A 13,896-nucleotide genomic window follows, 5' to 3' on the forward strand; every position below is an offset into this window, starting at 1 on the left:
ATCCTAGTATGTAGTTTAGACTCATTTATCCCAACACTTATAAGGAGTCTTTTATACAGGTGACTATGTAAGACAGTTGTCTTTAATGCAGGTAATGAGTTGATTAGGAGCGTCTTACTGGTCTGTAGGAGCCAGAACGCTTAATGGTTTGTAGTTTTTATTATTATTATTATTATTTAATTTATACAATGTGATTTTTTTTTTTTTTTTTCTCTAAACAGCAAGGAATCAAATAATTATTTCCTTCACTGTATATGCCTTTTCTCCATTAGGATTGTACTATTTAAGCACCGAACTACTTCTTCTATCGAGGGAGGACTACTTGCCAACCAATGTTTGGCGATGGTCTTCCTGGTGTGGTATAGTACTTTGGCTATAAGCATGAGAATTGGAGAGGAACCTCCACTATCTCCCACCAGACCCAAGACCTGAGGGGAACCTGAATGTTAAAAATCTCCAAAATTAGTCTTCCTTCACTCTCCCACAGCCCGCCCAGTTGAGAGCATGACCAAAACATGTGAATCAAATCCGCTCCTTTTTCCCCACAATGGGGAAGCGATCATCCATTCTGAGAACCATCCAAAATAATGGTTTGGGGTTCTATAGACTCCATGGATCAAAAATAATTGTGACCTCCTCTTGGCTGTATTAATAGATACCGGTCTTGTAGATTCCAAGATATCTCATCCCATTCTTCCTTGGAAATACGACCCACATCTCTCTCTCACCTTATGTTGACTTCAGCCATTGGATCGCCCAGGATTTTTGTTAATACAGCGATACAGAGCTATACAACAAGGAGATAATACCCTTCTTTGTTGTATCCCACACCACATAGTCTAGTATCCCATTATCTGAGATGGAGAGGTCAGAAATGGTATCTTGGGCTGTTACAGCATGTCTTATTTGTGGATATCTGAAGAATGCAGAATTGCCCAAGTTAAATTCCTGTTTTAGGTGTTCAAAGGAACAGAAGCAACCATCTAAATACAATTGGTACACATACCTCACTCTCTGTTTTTTTTCCAGTCCCCAAACCCTTCCAGAAGTTGCATTTCCCTCAAACAAGGGTTATTCCAAATAAGAGTATACTTCAAGCAATCCCTCATTCCCAGTAACTTCTTACAGGTCCACCATGTTTTAAGCATAAGATGAAGGGTAGCAAAATCTCCTTAGGTGTCCTTAAATTTATGAGATTCCAAGAATACCAGCGAATTTCCAGTACCCCCCCCAAGTATTTCAAGACTACAGTCCCTGCTTCTTGAATCCCTTCCAAAGCCTATCCTCTAAAATGTTGAAATTGGGATGCTAGAAATTAGGGATGCAGACCAGAGAGTTGTGAAGAGCCTAACGAATGCAGGGCATAAGACACATTTTGATGTGATTAGTTCTGCCCTAAGCCAATAGTGTTAGTTTCCCCAGGCTGAAGATGTCATTACCAGATTTAAAGGGATATAATCCTTAGTCTCCTTTGTAATCTAAATACCAAGGTATTTGAATTTCTGCACTATTGGAATATTTGAGATCGTATCCACCCCCTCAATATCCCTCCAAACCAGGGTGAGTAGCTTGGATTTTGCCCCGAAAATTCATAAATTTACCTATAATTTCCATTACAATAGGAAGAGAAATGCTAGAGTTATCAATAAACAATAACAGATCATCTGCACATAAGGCAATCCTTTCCTTCTTATTTCCAAATTTAAACCCATCAAGCCCAAGGTGTTTTCTAATAATGCAAGCCAAAGGTTTTATTGCAAGGACAAATAGTAGGGGAGAACACGGACAACCCTGCCTCGTGCCACTACAAAGTGCAAAACTGTCATATTTCTCCATTGGCTCTCACTCTAGCGGTCAGCGCTTTATATAGTAGCATCATCCACGTAATAAACTTAGGGCCAAAGCCCATCTCCTTTGGCACGGCCCAGATATATCCCCACTCCTCCCTATGAAAGACTTTATCAGCATCTAACGAGAGGACAACCTTATGGTTAGGATCTGCTCGTGCAGTATGGAGGAGGTACATATACCACGACCATAATGCATTCAAAGTGGAATATTGTGCATCGAACTCCCACAAACCTGCCCTCGTCATCGCTAAATGAAGCTATGTTTTTAAAGGGGATATCTTATGTACTAAAAGGCTTACTTCTCTGGGATAGGTGAAGTACACACAGTGGAGGCTAAATCCCAACCACACCATATTTCAGAATTATTTTCCTTACCAAGAACCAAAGCTGGGGGATTTCCTTAGAATTATGTCCCAATCTTTATAATGTAGGATTTTAATCAGAACTGGCCGAGGTGGTCTACCCATTGGTCCCGGCCTTGTGGGAACCCTATGAGCTCTTTCTGCTGCAAATAAATGGGTAAGGACTTCTTTGCCAAAGATATCAAGGAGCATTTTATCATCCCTAAGATACATCATCTAAACAAAGGATTGATTGGTGGGAACCTCGCAATCACTAAAACGGTCCCCACCAATCTCCTTTCTTTTCTCCTTATTGCACAACCACAGGGAGTAGAAGTGCGAATGATGCATAGTCAGCGCTCACTGTCTCTCGATTTAATGATATGGGGCTAACAGACAGTGAGGCGGTGTACCTTGCTGCCTCGGCCGTGTACCTCAGTCTGTCTCTAAGCAGTAATAGTGTACTGTGATTAATCCTAGTTGATAATGCTTACAATTAATTTTCTTTGTCTATTTTGCTAATTTTTATTTTTTGTTCTGGTCATGAACAGAGCACCAAGAGAAATCAGCGTTGCCAACATTCATCAAGCAATTTGCAATATTCCTTTATTTGACTTCCTCACAAACCGGCACTTGGGGGCTTTTCATGCGGACGATGCATTACCATTGAAATAGAGTATCACACAGTAACGAGCAATATTTTTGTATGGTAGAGGTATATGTTCTTATTTTTTTGGTTTTGTGCTGCACTACATAACGGTGTACAACTCCCATTTACATATGTATATATCTGAGCGCATCTATTCAAGAGCTAAAATAATGAAATAATGAATAAACTCCCTTCTCTGGTATCTGTCATGATTACGGTCTGTCCTGATTGTGGTTTCCTCTGAGTGTCCTGTGTAGGTGTCTGTAGAGTATGCCATGGGTGTCTCTGAAACTAAATCATAATATGTATGGTCATTTTGTCATTGATTGTAAAGTTGTGAGGAATCGCTCATGTAAGTATTCTGGAAAACCTAAAACAGTTAAAGCCCCACTCTAACATTTCTTTTTATTTTACTGCTGGAGTGCTGCCACTAATTTAAGTTTCCTGCATTTAGTCTCGTACTCACCAGCCGCTGTCATCTTCCTTTATCGGCGCCGCTCCAATTAGTCTTCTGCCAGATCGTTCCAGTGCTCACTTGGCGATCCGGAAGTCACAACGCAATGTAAGTCTATGTAAGGCAGAACGAGACTCTCATAGACATACATTGAGTGCTTGTGACCATTACTTCTGACGTCCGGTCAGTCAGAAGTTGAAGGTAAAGAGGTAGAGCTGCAGATAGGAACCAGGAACACTGTCTCCAGGATTAGGGATCTGAAACCTTCAGTGTGGAAATATCATTTATTAAGAATCTATAGAGTTTTACTGGAAAGGAGTGCTGTCTCTGAGTTATAAAGGAAATCATAACTAAGAGATGAAATCTTGGTTGTTAGTTCTTGTGTAAAAATACCATGGAATAAAATAAACTGCTCCAAACAATAAAGGGATCACTTAAACAACAGAATATAACTCCAAGTAAGGCTGAGTTCACACGATGTGTTTTTAATGCGTTTCCGCAACGTTTTTGCAGTTGCGTAAACGCCGCGGAAACGCATGAAAAACGCATGGTAGAAGGGCAGCAATGTTCCCCAATTGAAATCCGCATGTGCTGTGCCCATGATGCGGATTTTTCCGCAGCGTAAACGCTGCGCTCAAAAATCCGCAGCATGTCAATTAATTTTGCGGAAATGCTGCTTTTTTGGCGCCATTGACTTGCATTAGACCGCATGGAATCCGCATCACTGTTATATGCTGATGCGCATTCCATGCAGTCTAATGTGTGGATGAGAGGACTCTCATCCAGACCCAGATACCATTAAAAAAAAAAGAATAAAATAAAAAATATATATATACTCACCTTCTGACGGCCCTCTCAGCGCTCCTGCTTGGTTCCCGGCACTTCGCGGTTGAATGAAGAAGGACCTTCGCTGACGTCAGAGTCATGTGACGGGTCACGTGACGCTGACGTCGGCAGGTCCTTCAGTCTTCACTGCCGGTAGCCGAGACCGAGCGAAGCAGGACACCGGGGGCCATCAGAGGGTAAAGTATATATTTATTTTTTGACATTCACACACTATATAAATCCATGCTGTTTGCATGGATTTATATAGTGTGAAGTTGACAAGCACTTTCCGAGTGTTGCTAAAATCGCTTGGAAAGCGCTTGTCAACCCGCATGCGGAAATGAAAGTGAAGACCGCTTCATTTCCGCATGTCCCTGGCAGGAAACCGCATGTACAATCCGCATGCGTTTTTTCCTGCCAGGGAGATGCAGAAACGCTCAAGAAAAATCCAGAGCATTTCTGCATCGTGTGCACATACCCTAAATCAAACTTCTGTGAAATCAAACTGTCCACTTAGGAAGCAACACTGATTGACAATCAATTTCACATGCTGTTGTGCAAATGGAATAGACAATAGATGGAAATTATTGGCAATTATCAAGACACACTCAATAAAGGAGTGGTTCTGCAGGCGGGGACCACAGGCCACATCTCAGTACCAATGCTTTCTGGCTGATGTTTTGGTCACTTTTGAATGTTGGTTGTGCTTTCACACTCGTGGTAGCATGAGACGGACACTACAACCCACAGAAGTTGCTCAGGTAGTGCAGCTCATCCAGGATGGCACATCAATGCGAGCTGTGGCAAGAAGGTTTTCTGTGTCTGTCAGCGTAGTGTCCAGAGGCTGGAGGCGCTACCAGGAGACAGGCCAGTACACCAGGAGAAGTGGAGGGGGCTGTAGGAGGGCAACAACCCAGCAGCAGGACCAGTACCTCCGCCTTTGTGCAAGCAAGAACAGGAGGAGCACTGCCAGAGCCCTGCAAAATGACCTCCATCAGGCAACAAATGTGCATGTGTCTGCACATACGGTTAGAAACCGACTCCATGAGGGTGGTATGAGGGCCCGACGTCCACAGATGGGGGTTGTGCTCACAGCCCAACACCGTGCAGGACGCTTGGCATTTGCCACAGAACACCAGAATTGGCAAAGTCACCACTGGCGCCCTGTGCTCTTCACAGATAAAAGCAGGTTCACACTGAGCACATGTGACAGACGTGACAGAGTCTGGAGACGCCGTGGAGAGCGATCTGCTGCCTGCAACATCCTTCAGCATGACCGGTTTGGCAGTGGGTCAGTAATGGTGTGGGGTGGCATTTCTTTGGAGGGTCGCACAGCCCTCCATGTGCTCATCAGAGGTAGCGTGACTGCCATTAGGTACCGAGATGAGATCCTCAGACCCCTTGTGAGCCCATATGCTGGTGCGGTTGGCCCTGGGTTCCTCCTAATGCAGGACAATGCCAGACCTCATGTGGCTGGAGTGTGTCAGCAGTTCCTGCAAGATGAAGGCATTGAAGCTATGGACAGGCCCGCCCGTTCCCCAGACCTGAATCCGATTGAGCTCATCTGGGACATCATGTCTCGCTCCATCCACCAACGTCATGTTGCACCACAGACTGTCCAGGAGTTGGCGGATGCTTTAATCCAGGTCTTGGAGGAGATACCAAAGGAGACCATCCACAACCTCATCAGGAGCATGCCCAGGCGTTGTAGGGAGGTCATACAGGCACGTGGAGGCCACACACAATACTGAGCCTCATTTTGACTTGTTTTAAGGACATTACATCAAAGTTGGATCAGCCTGTAGTGTGTTTTTCCACTTTAATTTTGGGGGTGACTCCAAATCCAGGCCTCCATTCATTAATCAATTTGATTTCCATTGATGATTTTTGTGTGATTTTGTTGTCATTTCATTCAACTTTGTACAGAACAAAGTATTCAATGAGAATATTTCATTCATTCAGATCTAGGATGTGCTATTTGAGTGTTCCCTTTATTTTTTTGAGCAGTGTATAAAGGAGGAGAGAAATCAATCCTGAGGGGTCCTGGATGGAGTGGGACAGACTCCGGTCTATATCATTAAAAGGAGTATTTGGCTCTGATCTGATGAGTGTTTATAAGTGATAATGGAATAACAACCTCTATAGATCATGGGGAACACTAGATGAATCTCTAAATAAAAGCTGCAGCAAGCGAGACACTGGAAGAAGATTTATATGCTGATTTCTCAGTGGAGTAAACAGAGAGGATATATGCTCTGTAATTATGACTTTTTTTTCTCCTGAAGGGGCTGTAAGAGCAAATCTAAACCAGATACTTGAAATACAAGTTAATTTGTATTATCCTGGAAAACTTAGGCCATGTTCCCACGCCTGTAGTGGTGGCAAAAGTGGACCAAAAAGAAAAAAAAACACAGTTCCAGAGCGCCTGTAAATACTATGTAAAAAAATGTAGCATTTACGCTACATGGAAACATGACCTTAATATTTTGGGAAGATCCTATGGCAAAAATAAAACCTCACCGGTAAGTGGTATTTAGGTTTCCAAGCACAGACAATCTTTTGTGGAAAGGTCTCCACCTAGAAGTAAAAGCATTGGTATGGCACTGCTTGTGCAATGTGCCCATGACGCCTCTTCACAATCACCCGTCTTCACAGTATGTGCCCCGGAATCTGATATCAACAAGGTATGCTCAGGATACAGAAAGACTGGAGAAAGAGGTATCCTGTCCTCAGGGACATCAGTCAAGCCAGATTGGGCAGGATTGAGATGCGGCAAGCTTGACTTCTTGGCATATATATGTCTCCACCTCCTTGACTGCATGCTGATAATTTGCATATGACACAAGGCGTCGATAAACTAATTGGGTTTTTTTAATCAAATTTGGGCAATGCTATAGCAATTACTGGGACACTAATACAATAACTGATGTATGATGATGAGACAAGTCATGATCCCACTGGTTGGAGTGTGGTACTCTTTATTTTAATTTTTTTTCTCATTACATATCATAAAACATGACCTTCCACATTTATACATTCTACAATTGTGTACATGTAAAGCCCTGTTAGCACTGCCGTTATGCGTCTCTCTGGGATTCAGACGGATCCTCTGACAGCCATAGACTGTACTTCGGCATAGTCCATCTTTTCAGACTACATTCTTGACCTCATCTAAAAAGATGGACACTATCGGTGAAAGAAGCACAATCTGAGGACATGTAAATTACTGTTGACATTGCAGTCTATACCCTTCTTGGAGGTTCTGGAGAAATACCCAGATGCCCTACATAAATGCTATGTTTACATGGCTTAATTAATTTTAAAAACTTTTAGTGACAGTAATGTCCTCCTGTATCTACAACAGTAAACGTTAAAAAAAATGCTCTACAAAATGATGTAGTCTGAGAGGTGCAGTCTGCACATGTCAGACCCTTGTTAATATGTAGATTCTTTTTATTCTACAGGTTTGGTTAATGCAAATAAAAGCTCTTATTAAGTGATGTGATAATTAATTAGAAACAATGCCTTAGACTAGTAGTAATGTGATTAGCAGCATTGTGTCCCTTATCCTTGTGCTCCTGAGTAATGGGATTGATATATAATGACCATGCAACTGCTATGAGACTTGTGGGAATCCACTCGCTCATATATTCTATTGTGTCACTTTCTACCCATCAGAGACCTTTCCTTGCTTTTCTGTGCAGATGCCAAAGATATAATTAGAGGAAGTTGTAGCTCCTTCCAAGTTGTTCTCTGCACTATTCTTTCATGACCTTAATAAATGTTAATAGTTCGGAAGTAACAGAAGGTCAGATCATTACATAAAGGTTCTACAGGAAGGTTGTTAACTGAACCTTTAAGTCCTGTCCAAAACATCGGATTTGTTGGGTTCACTTCTAACACATCCATGTGCCTGTTTCTGGGTATTCTGTGAAACAGATTTCTGCAGATTTGGATGAGAAAAGGGTGGACTTATGTGTCCTACGAGCACAGATGCAAATGTTGGGTGATATGGTTCTAGGAATATAATTTAAGTTCACCTGGTCCTAATTCTCTCTAACATCACAGCACCTAATGTAGTTCTCTAGTTTGCAGGGCATGATCTCAAACAACAATCACGATAGATTTTATTTCTCATCGTCTTCTTCTTCCTCCTTCTCTTCAGGTTGCAGTTCATCTTTAAGCTGGTCTCTTGCGAAATCTTCAAATACCATATCGTCCTCTTGCTCGCTGTGTAACAATAGTAAAAGGACTATTAAGTGATATTCAATGCTTTTCATATACGTATATGCAGTTTATTTATCATTTAAAGGGTAACACCGCTTGAATCTTACTTGTGATCTACATAAAAAGGGTGTTAGAAGAGAGCCTCCATGGGGGTCAGTGAGCTGTCACTGGCACTATTTGTGAAAATGGAGGGGTCTTTGGTTTCCTTTTTTGAGTTTTAATGGGATTATTCACTTTATGGACTAAAGTAGTCAAATGCATTAAACTGAGACATTGTGGTGGGAAAAGCAGAACTACCTGCATATCGCACTCCCTCTCTGACAGTAGAGGCCCTGCTGCCTATCTTATTGCTGGGTAAACCATGGGTGCCGCGATCTCTGCGGCCATATGATGAAGATGGAGGCGGTCATGTGAATATACTATATTATGCCTGGTTAGAAGTGGGACTAGCAGAGGCGGAAGCAGTCACTTAGTATAATGATGTAACTGCCGCCATCTTCAGCATATGGGATAAACTTTCGCCCCCCCCCCCCCCCAACTTCTACAACTAATTACACCTCAATTTTCCTCACCAATTTTAAGCTTATTTTTATTTCTTACCCTTCTTTAGCTGCCATGGGTGAGGAGGCACAAAAAGAAGATAATGTAGTTAATATGCTGGATGTATCAAGGCAGAGAGTTGTCAATCATCATCCGCACAATGAAAGAAGAATCTGTTGTCTATATCTCATGTTTCACAACATTTTCATGAATATATGAATAATACATGTACCAGCATAGGGTAAAATGAATGAACAGCGTTATTTAAAGGGGTTTCCCCACAAACAAAAGTTAATTTTAAAAATGGTCTGTGTCTGACCGTGTATGGAGCATGGTCTGATCATGCCACATCTCCTGGGCAGGAGAGGAGGCAAAAGAGTATACAGACAGGACAGCGGATGATTCATTTTGTGAGGTAAAATATTGTTTAACCCCTTAAGGACCTTGGGATTTTCTGTTTTTGCATTTTTGTTTTTTGCTCCCCTTGTTCCTAGAGCCATAGTGTTTTTATTTTTTGGTCAATATGGCCGTGTGAGGGCTTATTTTTTGCGGGATGAGTTGTACTTTTGAACGACATTACTGGTTTTACCATATCGTGTACGGGAGAACGGTAAAAAAATTCAAGTACGGTGAAATTGCAAAAAAAAGTGCAATATTTATCACCACAGTTGTTTGTCTTTTTTGTTTTTTACCACGTTCACTGAATGCTAAAACTGACCTGCCATTCTTATTTCCCAGGTCATTACGAGTTCGTAGATATCAAACATGTATAGGTTATTTTTTATTTAAGTGGTGAAAAAAAATCCAAAGTTTGCTACAAAAAAAAGTGCCATTTTCTGAGATCCGTAGCGTCTCCATTTTTCAGGATTTGGGGCCGGGTGAGGGCTTATTTTTTGCGCGCCGAACTGACGTTTTTATTGATACCATTTTGGGTTAGATCCGATGTTTTAATCGCCCGTTATTGCATTTTATTGCAATGTTGCAGTGACCAAAAAAAACGTAATTCTGGCATTTAGAATTTTTTTCTCGTTACTCCGTTTACCGATCGGATTAATTCTTTTCTCATACTGATAGATCAGGCGATTCTGAACGCGGCGATACCAAATATGTGTATGTGGGTTTTTTTTATTTTATTTTGAATGGGGCGAAAGGGGGGTGATTTAAACTTTTTATATTTTATTTTTTTAATATTTTTAAACTTTTTTTTTACACTTTTTGCTTGCTTATATAGTCCCCATAGGAGACTAGAAGCAGCAACCGTCTGATTGTCTCTGCTACATAGAGGTGATCAGCAGATCACCTCTGTGTAGAAGAAATGCTCACTTGCTATGAGCGTCGACCACTGGGTGGCGCTCATAGCAATCTTTACATGACAACCACAGGGGTCTGCTGCAGAACCCAGGTTGTCATGCCCACGCATCGGTGACCCGCGATCATGTGACGGGGTCACCAATGGGTGGGGCTAATGCCGTGCTTCCGGCGTGGCAATGTTAAATGCCACTGTCAGAGATTGACAGCGGTATTTAACTGGTTAACAGCCGTGGGTGGTTCGTGATTCCACCCACGGCTGTTGCGGGCATATGTCCGCTGTATACATCAGCTGACATGTGCCCGGTTCAGTGCGGGCTCAGCGCCGTAGCCCGCACTGAACAGGGGGTGATGGCCTGGGGTGTATGAATACAGGCTTTAAAGGGGTTAAAAACAATCAATGAAATGTTTTACCTCAGAAAATGACTCCTCTGTGATCCCGTGCTGAAATGTCTGTATTGTCTTTTGCTTCCTCCCCTGCCCAGGAGATGTGGTATGCTCCGTACATGATCAGACACAGACAATTTTTAAAATTAACTTTTGTTTGTGGGAAAACCCCTTTAAGGCTACGTTTCCATGATTTGGTGAGTTTGTTGCAGCATTTCTGCACTAATTGTGAAAAATTGGTTACTTGCGGGGTTTTTTTCATTGCATTTTTGTGTTTCAATAATTTTTATATGGGGAAGGAAATATTTATTAAGGTGAGGAAATTCAGATAAATCAAGGAATATGGGAAAAGAAAGAAAATGGGGGAGAACTCAGGTTATATAGTCATATTTGATTTCATTGCCTTTTTGGTGCATTTCTTTTTCACGTTTTTATTGCGTATTTGATGCTACGGCTATTGTCTCTTGTTGCTCTGTTATGCTTCAAATACAGCCGCTTTGTTTTTTATACTTCCTGGTATTTGGCTTTGACCAAACTTTGTTGATACAGTTATGTGCAGGCCGCATGCGTTTATCTGTAAATTTTCCTCATCTAATACAATTGTATGGGGAAAATCTGCACATAATATCTTGGTACTCGCAGGAGAAATTGACATGCTGTGGATTTGAAACACGCACCGCAGGTCAGTTTAAGCAGCGTAAAAATAAATAAATAAAAGCACAGTGGGCATGAGGTTTCTATAAATCCAATCCACTTTGCTTGACCTGCGTTTTTGACCATGTGAAAATATGCAAAGTTCAAAACGCATTGTGGAAACATAATCTTAGAGTCTGCCAACCATCTATGTATGTTAGCTAGTTCACTATTATGACAATTAGGATAATCAATAAGAATACACTGGTTCAGAGTTGTGAGCCTACCATCTCCCTGTCATTACACTTTGGGCCTCTATCACCCTTGGTTCTGATCATAATGTGGCTCTATGGTTGCAATATCACTTGCCTGTTTTAAAGGGGTTGCCCAGGACTTTAACATTGATGGCCTGTGCTTAGAGGGGTGCGACACCTTGCATCCATGCCAATCATCTGTTCCTGGTGTTATCGGGGGCCGAACCTGCTCAGTTACGGAGCTGCTTAACACAGCTCCTTCGGCTGAATAGTGGCCACGGCTGGATACTGCACATCCACTCTATTCAGATCAATAGGGGGCGGATCTGCAGTACCAGGCCGCGGCCACTATACAGAGCTTTATAGTAACTGAGCAGTTCCGGCACCTCCGACACCAGGAACAGCTGATCAGCGTGGGTGGCAGGTGACATTCCCCCACCGATCAGACATTGGCCTATCCTAAGGATAGGCCATCAATATTAAAGTCCTGGACAACCTCTTTAAGTGCTAATAATTCACAGGGCTTGATTATGGAGCAGAACCCTGATGGGCCAAGCTAGGTAACATTTAGCTATGAAGAGGGTCAGACTTTTTCCTTCCGGACATAGTTCACCTAAGTTTGTTAGCGCACTGTGCAGACACAAGAATTCTGGGAACTGTAATGTGCATACAAGTATTGTGGTCACGGTAACTTTATGCCCACAGGATAGCCATTTACCAATAAAAGTGAAGGGAAACAACCATAAAAAGAAGTAATTTACTGATATACTGCTCAAAAAAATAAAGGGAACACTCAAGTAACACATCATAGATCTGAATGAATGAAATATTCTCATTGAATACTTTCTTCTGTACAAAGTTGAATGTGCTGACAACAAAATCACACAAAAATAAATCAATGGAAATCAAATTCATTAACCAATGGGGGCCTGGATTTGGAGTCACCCCCAAAATTAAAGTGGAAAAACACACTACAGGCTGATCCAACTTTGATGTAATGTCCTTAAAACAAGTCAAAATGAGGCACAGTACTGTGTGTGGCCTCCACGTGCCTGTATGACCTCCCTACAACGCCTGGGCATGCTCCTGATGAGGTTGCGGATGGTCTCCTGTGGGATCTCCTCCCAGACCTGGACTAAAGCATCCGCCAACTCCTGGACAGTCTGTGGTGCAACGTGATGTTGGTGGCTGGAGCGAGACATGATGTCCCAGATGTGCTCAATCGGATTCAGGTCTGGGGAACGGGCGGGCCAGTCCATAGCTTCAATGAGGTCTGGCATTGTCCTGCATTAGGAGGAACCCAGGCCCAACCGCACCAGCATATGGTCTCACAAGGGGTCTGAGGATCTCATCTCGGTACCTAATGGCAGTCAGGCTACCTCTGGCAAGCACATGGAGGGCTGTGCGGCCCTTCAAATAAATGCCACCCCACACCAATACTGACCCACTGCCAAACCGGACGTCGGGCGCTCATACCACCCTCACGGAGTCGGTTTCTAACCGTTTGGCAGACACATGCACATTTGTGGCCTGCTGGAAGTCATTTTGCAGGGCTCTGGCAGTGCTCCTCCTGTTCTTCCTTGCACAAAGGCGGATGTAGCGGTCCTGCTGCTGGGTTGTTGCCCTCCTACGGCCCCCTCCATGTCTCCTGGTGTACTGGCCTGTCTCCTGGTAGTGCCTACAGCCTCTGGACACTATGCTGACAGACACAGCAAACCTTCTTGCCACAGCTCGCATTGATGTGCCATCCTGGATGAGCTGCACTACCTGAGCAACTTCTGTGAAAGCACAACCAACATTCAAAAGTGACCAAAACATCAGCCAGAAAGCATTGGTACTGAGATGTGGTCTGTGGTCCCCACCTGCAGAACCACTCCTTTATTGAGTGTGTCTTGATAATTGCCAATAATTTCCATCTATTGTCTATTCCATTTGCACAACAGCATGTGAAATTGATTGTCAATCAGTGTTGCTTCCTAAGTGGACAGTTTGATTTCACAGAAGTTTGATTTACTTGGAGTTATATTCTGTTGTTTAAGTGTTCCCTTTATTTTTTTGAGCAGAGTATTTATATATAATATCATAGCCATTATGGTATTAGAAATAAGAAACAACCCCTTTAAAGGGAACCTGCATTATGAAAATGCCGTCGAATCTGCAGTCACTGTGTTATAGAGCAAGGGGAAGCGGAGTAGATTGATATATAGTTTTGTGAGAAAAGATTCAGTATAAGCTGTGTTTATTCATTTAATCCTCTACTCTTTCTAGGATGCTAGGACCACCCACTCGACCAATCAGTGACTGACAGCTCTCTGTATGCACACTTATACGAAGAAGGCTGTCACTGATCGGACCACCCACTTGACAAAAAAAATCTCAGAAAGAGCAGAGGTTTAAATTAATAAACACTGTCTCACAAAACTGTATA

General features: G+C 42.5%; 2 protein-coding genes across 6 annotated transcripts in view; one reads left to right on the plus strand and one right to left on the minus strand.

The window, feature by feature from the left end:
- Positions 1–3,042, plus strand: part of YEATS2 (YEATS domain containing 2) — a 56,237-nt gene extending 53,195 nt beyond the window's left edge. For all 3 annotated transcript variants that reach the window (XM_073674480.1, XM_073674482.1, XM_073674481.1), the window contains one exon: positions 2,743–3,042. In XM_073674480.1, coding sequence (XP_073530581.1) covers positions 2,743–2,866 — 124 coding nt within the window. In that variant the 3' untranslated portion in view covers positions 2,867–3,042. The remainder of the gene's footprint in view (positions 1–2,742) is intronic.
- A 4,059-nt stretch (positions 3,043–7,101) lies between these two features.
- Positions 7,102–13,896, minus strand: part of SAG (S-antigen visual arrestin) — an 80,489-nt gene continuing 73,694 nt past the window's right edge. For 2 of the 3 annotated variants that reach the window (XM_073674483.1, XM_073674484.1), the window contains one exon: positions 7,102–8,349. In XM_073674483.1, coding sequence (XP_073530584.1) covers positions 8,204–8,349 — 146 coding nt within the window. In that variant the 3' untranslated portion in view covers positions 7,102–8,203. Of the gene's footprint in view, positions 8,350–8,946; positions 8,957–13,896 lie in introns of all 3 variants that reach the window. The other variant, XM_073674485.1, reaches the window with a different exon arrangement.

This window comes from Phyllobates terribilis, unplaced genomic scaffold (genome assembly GCF_046119375.1).
Source record: "Phyllobates terribilis strain yellow unplaced genomic scaffold, ASM4611937v1 Scaffold_3__8_contigs__length_932513732, whole genome shotgun sequence".
Classification (NCBI taxonomy): Eukaryota; Metazoa; Chordata; class Amphibia; order Anura; family Dendrobatidae; genus Phyllobates; species Phyllobates terribilis.